This window comes from Octodon degus, unplaced genomic scaffold, assembly GCF_000260255.1.
Source record: "Octodon degus isolate 3935 unplaced genomic scaffold, OctDeg1.0 scaffold00233, whole genome shotgun sequence".
Taxonomy (NCBI): domain Eukaryota; kingdom Metazoa; phylum Chordata; class Mammalia; order Rodentia; family Octodontidae; genus Octodon; species Octodon degus.
Window position 1 is genome coordinate 256890 of NW_004524809.1, and position 5776 is coordinate 262665.

At 44.0% G+C, this 5776-nt stretch overlaps 1 protein-coding gene across 1 annotated transcript in view; it reads right to left on the reverse strand.

The window, feature by feature from the left end:
• Positions 1-5426, reverse strand: part of LOC101573574 (zinc finger protein 501-like) — a 22695-nt gene extending 17269 nt beyond the window's left edge. Inside the window, 1 exon segment of the mRNA XM_023705926.1 lies at positions 5299-5426. Within this exon segment, the coding sequence (XP_023561694.1) occupies positions 5299-5301 (3 nt within the window). The 5' untranslated portion in view covers positions 5302-5426.
• Between the last annotated feature and the right edge of the window lie 350 nt (positions 5427-5776).

A 5776-nucleotide genomic window follows, 5' to 3' on the forward strand; every position in this document is an offset into this window, starting at 1 on the left:
GGCTGGCCGGCATGTGGTGCTGGGGGATCGAACCGTGGTCCCTGGGCTTTGCCAAGCTTGTTCCAAGTAGGTGCTTTAGACCACTGAGCCATCTCTCCAGCCCCAAGCTTTCTTTTTTAGTAAAGGGTAGCAAAACAAACAAGTTATCCAGGAAATTAATGACATATTGTAAAACACTGGTTTGCACATAAGTTGTCCTGCAGACATTTCTAATAAATTCTACCTTGATGAGCCAGCAACGTCATGTGCACAGCTGAGGCAATGGCGCACCTCTCGATCTCCCTCCCTGTCTCACGAGTGGGATTGTGGATGATCAACTCCCGAAATCAAGGAGTTCTGCAGGACCTCTCTTCTGCAGAGGACAAAAAGGCCAAAGAAACCCTCACTTCCAGTGAGATCAGGGAGATGTGAAATAGGGTAAATGTAAGAAATAGGGCAAAATTTTGTACAAAAGCACCAGCTGAGTAAGGTTGTAGCAACACGAGTGATGAATGTTTAACTACAGTGAAATGTCGTATTTCTGCAAAATTCTCAAAAGGAGGTAAAAGCTAGTGTTATGGAAAGGTTTCTTATGAAAGTTGCACAAAAAGAAAAAGATTTCATTGAGCTAATAAATAACAGTGACTCTGTTAGTGATAGTGAAAGCTGTCTTACTCAAAAGTCCTTTAAGTCTCATCTTCACACCAGCCATAGAAGTTTTCAAAGAAAAGTGCAGGTTAGTTTATTTTTCTTTATATTTGTATTATATTACATTTTGTAATCACTGTTACGTAGATAGTATTTTGGAGATGTGGAATGAATCATCTGAGTTTCTAATATTTCTTATGGGGAACATCGCTTTGATACACACATGCTTTGGATGACAAGCATGTTTCCAGAACAAGTTAGGCTCACAAACCAAGGTTTCACTGTATATAGAATCAACCAAGAAACTTCTAAATTTTAAGAGTAAAAATAACTATTATTGATATTAATGTATGTTATAAAACTAAACATTATAATAATGAAGACCAAGAAATTAAAATAGAAAAACATCAACAGATGAATCATATGGATATAAAAGTTCTGAATATTTAGGAGCAAAAGAAAGGCCTATACATATTCAAGATATCAAAGACAGTAATACTTATTATAAAGGGATTAAACCAACAGTCCCAATGCTTATGACACCAAGGAACAGATGTGTAGAAGACAGTCTTTGCAATGGATGGAGGAGAGGTGGTTCAGGAAGATTCAAGGGCATTACATTTATTCTGCACTTTATAATTACTACATTGTAACATATTACCAAATAATCACCCAACTCATCATAATACCGAATCTGTGTGAGCCTTGTTTTTCTCAAAAAGAGGGCCCCATCAGGGAGATGAGAAACATGTCTTAATTACATTTTCATTGCTTAGAAAAATAAGTGACACCTACAATTAGAGTGTTATGGTTGGTGTCTAGTTTTCCCCCAAAGCCTCATGCAGTCATCTAGAGTTTATGATTAATTCATTGTCCAGTGTTAGGCTCATGGGTGTAAGTGCTGCTGGGATTATGGGTGTGAGTGCTACACCCAGCCTGGGGCAGGGAGCCTGAATACAGCATAAGGGAGACTAACTTGCTCTCTGTTGCCATTGTTGCTGCTACTCCTTCCATTTGCTCTTTTTTTTTAAAAAAAAATTTATTTATTTATGTGTGTGTGTGTGTGGGTGTGGGTGTGGGTGTGGCCAGCCCAGCCCACCAGGGGGCGGGGTTGGCTGGCATGTGGTGCTGGGGGATTGAACCGCGGTCCCTGCGCCCTGCTTAGCTTAGCTTGTTCTAAGTAGGTGCTTTAGACTACTGAGCCATCTCACCAGCCCCTCCATTTGCTCTTGCTCTTTGCTGACATTTTGCTCTGTTCTGCTGCCATGAACAGCCACTCTCTGCCACGTGCCACTCTGCCTTGGAACCATCTGAGTATGGAATGAAACCTCCACTAACTGTGAGATAAATAAACCTTTCCTTCCTTAATTTTAGGTGTCAGGTACTTTGTCCCAGCAATAAGAGAAGAGTAACCGAGACAAGGAGGAAAGGTTTATTTTTATTTGTAGTACCACGGACAGAACTCAGGACCGTGCACTTCCTAGGCAGGCACTTACGTCACTGAGCTATATCCCTGAGCCTATTTTGGATCACAGTATGTAGGGCTTTTAGTCAATAGTTGATGGAGCGGCACTGCAGAGGAGAATCAGCTCATGGCACAGCAGGAAGCAGAGAAATCAAAGGAGGAGGAGGCAATACAAACTGTTCCAGGCCAAGCCCACAGTGACCCACCTCTTCCTACCAGGCTTTACCTCCTAACTTTACATCCAGCTACAAACCCATCAATGGGGCCGGGGAGATGGTTCAGTGGAATAAGCACTTCCCTGGCAAATGCAAGGGCCTGAATTCAATCCCCGGTTCCGGGGGAAAAAAAAAAAAATCATATTAGGGGCCTGGGAGATGGCTCAGTGGAATAAGTGCTTCCCTGGCAAGTGCAAGGGCCTGAGTTCAATCCCTGGTTCCGCAAAAAAAAAAAAAAAAAAAAAAAAAAAAAAAAAAAAAAAAAAAAAAAAAAAAAAAAAAAATCAATGGTCTAATCCAGTGATGAATATCACACACCCATGACCCAGGTTCCTGCAAAAGCTGCACCTATGAGCACAGAAGACTGCAAGATGTCTAAATTCAAACCATTTCAAGTGACCCAAAAGGGTGTTGCTATATCCAATACACTAAGTAATTTCACTGTAGAAAACCCTGATTTGCAGGCACAGGAGCCTGGAAATAGGGGCAGGCTTCTCAGTACTTTTGTGGGAATCTCAGAGTATTCTACCTTGACCTCAATCCAGAATGTAGGAAGATCTGAGTTCTTTCAAACATACAGAACTTTTAAGGCCAATGTTAATTTCTTTCTCAAGCAGTTGATATTCTAGTGCAGAGAAAGTCAGTTCACCTGGCTGATTCATAAATGGCTTATACATCATTCTTTCCAGTTTGGGGTGTTTTGTGCATATAAACTTGACACCTATCATGTGCAATTCACACGACAGTTATTGTTCCTATGAGAATGCAGTGCAGCCACTGACAAGAAGCAGAGCTCAGGGAGTAATGTGAGTGCTTGGAGAGTAGCTGTAAACAAAAGAAGCTTGGCTCGTTCTACCTGCTCACCTCCTGTCGTGCAGCCTAGGTTCTAAAAGAACAAGGACCGGAACCCAACCGTAAGGCAGGTGGTAGAGCTGGTGGCATAGCTCCGGGGCAGAGTGCACAGTTAGGATGGGGGAAGTCCTAGCTTTCACCAAAGCACCATGAAAGAATAGATGTCAAGGGAGGATACTGTTGGAAATACAGCAGAACAGGCAGTTACGGACTGTCCCTCTATGAACAGACATAATGAATGACCACCTAATAGCATTTCAGGATCCGCTGAGTCATAACTGAGTCAAGAAACTTCTCTACACTGCAATTCAGAAAGCATGCACACAAATACCGAGGCACACTGGGCACAGATCCTACCTTACACAAGGTGCTATCTAACTGGAGAAGAGCTTCCAACATAAGTAAGTCTTTCCACTTCCTCCTGCTCAAGTCCTCCTTTTATCTCACTTTTACCTTTTCATTCAAGATTGTGACCATAATTTGCACTTAATTTACTTTTTTTTCAAATTAATAACCTTAAAAAAAAAAAGCCTTTACTTGAGAGACATGATGGCAATAAATGGTATGTCATGACAAGAAGTACATATTTAGAAGACCAGGATGGCAAGCACTCCGAGCGTGACCCCTCTATTACACATTGCCATCCTCAGTGCAGCCACCTGGCTGCACTTAATTTACGTTAACATCCAGTATCACTAAAGCAAGGGCCATACTAACTATCAACACCGATTTTAACACCTTTTTTCGGGGATGACATCTTATACTTCTCAGCACAGGACATGGGAAGTGTAGAAATCCCTGCAGATCATAAGCAAATGTTTCTGATGGTGTTCGGAGGGCTCAAACATTGAGGGTAGTGCACTGAGGCGATTAAAGGCCTCAGATCCCTGCACACTGTTCCAGGCAAGGGCCCATAGCCTGAATTAGAAGAAACTTGCATTAGGAACTGAATGCACCAAATAACAAACCTTCTGCAACTGGGTACAGCTGTTAAGAAAGAATGGCTGTCATTTTAAGGTTGAAGAGGTCAGGGATACAAAACCAAAAACCCTTGTACAAGTTTATTACAGCATTTTGGAAAATAGTACAGTCTTTGAAAGCTAAAAACAAAATTATATTAGGGTTTAACAATCAGTGCTGGGTGTAGGTTCAACAGAGTGGAAATCAGTATGACAAAGCTACGGTTACACTCCTGTGTTCACTGTAGGTGAGACAGAAACCCATCAGATGCATTTAGATGAAGACTTATCAGACTGCAGAACCCTGTTCCAGGGCATCCAGGCTGCTCCTGGAGGAAAGGACCAGGGGCTGTTGTTCACTAGTCACTCTAAGAGTGGGGACATGGCAGCTGTGGGCACCTGCATCAGCCTCTGAGGTCAAACAATCCTGAAACCCCCTTAAAGACTGAGGTGAATGGCTGAGGACACATCCCCAGTAAAATTCCATGGGGGAGCTCAACCCAGACAGCTGGTAAGGTGTCTGCAGAGCGAAGACAGAGGGAGAGGCACAAAGATTTTCTAACAAGGCACCAAGTGCTTCTTGTCTGCTTTCCTCTGACGTGAAATGTTGAAATAAGAAAATTCTTAAAATGTGCCCTGTATCGGGACACAGTGGTATCTGCCTGTAATCTCTGTACTCCGGGAGGCTGAGGCAGGAAGCCTCCAAGTTTTCACTTGGCCTGAGCAATTTAGCAGCTTAGGCCCTTTCTCAAAAATAAGATAATAAAAAGGAGTGGGAGATGGAGTTCAGTGGTAAAGGACTCCAGGGTTCAAACGCCAGCAGGAGGCTGGGGAGTACTTGGAAGACAAGGACAAAACAGGGCTTATTGTTGAAATGCAGGAACTGAAGGCAGAGTTTATTAGAACGTAAAATCAAGCAGGGCTGAGCCGAGTTCCCTTAGGCTCTCAGGCTCGCTCCACTCAGGAAGCCAAGTAGGTGGGATTCCCCGCGATTTTCCGGGTTGCGACGCCAGACGGGGAGCCGGGACAGGGTCCAAGTCACTCCCAGCTTCAGGACACCAAGCAGAGTCCCAGTCTGCAGCCTTAGCCAAGGAGAGCTGGGATGCCTGGTCCCGCCGCACCAGTTCCCACAGCTCCTAAACAGCTGCACTCTCTGTTCTCAAGGCTGCCACAAACTCACCATTTTCGTGCCCTGATGTCCGGGCTCCTCCTCCCGGTGGTTCTCCCAGCACGAACGAGTGCCAGAGTCCTGGCACAGCCATTAGGGACTCTCATGGACACCAAACCGGAAACACAGCACAGAACCACTCTCAGGAAGAAAAACCCTTATAAGTAGCAGAGCCCACCCCTTCAATTCTGGCTGAGCGTCTGATTGGGTAATCCTCCTGCTCATCCTCCCACTCCCAGCCTGATTGACAGTAGATAGCACCAACCCTCACGGCTGAATAAGTCCCTGGAGTACGTTCTTCTTCGCTCCAGCTCCCCCCCACCCCCAAGCTGGGATCCAGGGGAAGCTTTAAAAAAGGGCATCGCTTTGTGGAGGGAAAGGGACAGGCTTAGAAGAAACTGGCATGCACACTTGTATATAACAGCATGTCCATTCACAAATTGTTTATGTGTGTATCATTTAGAGATGGGAAGAAGGTAATAATTTTTTT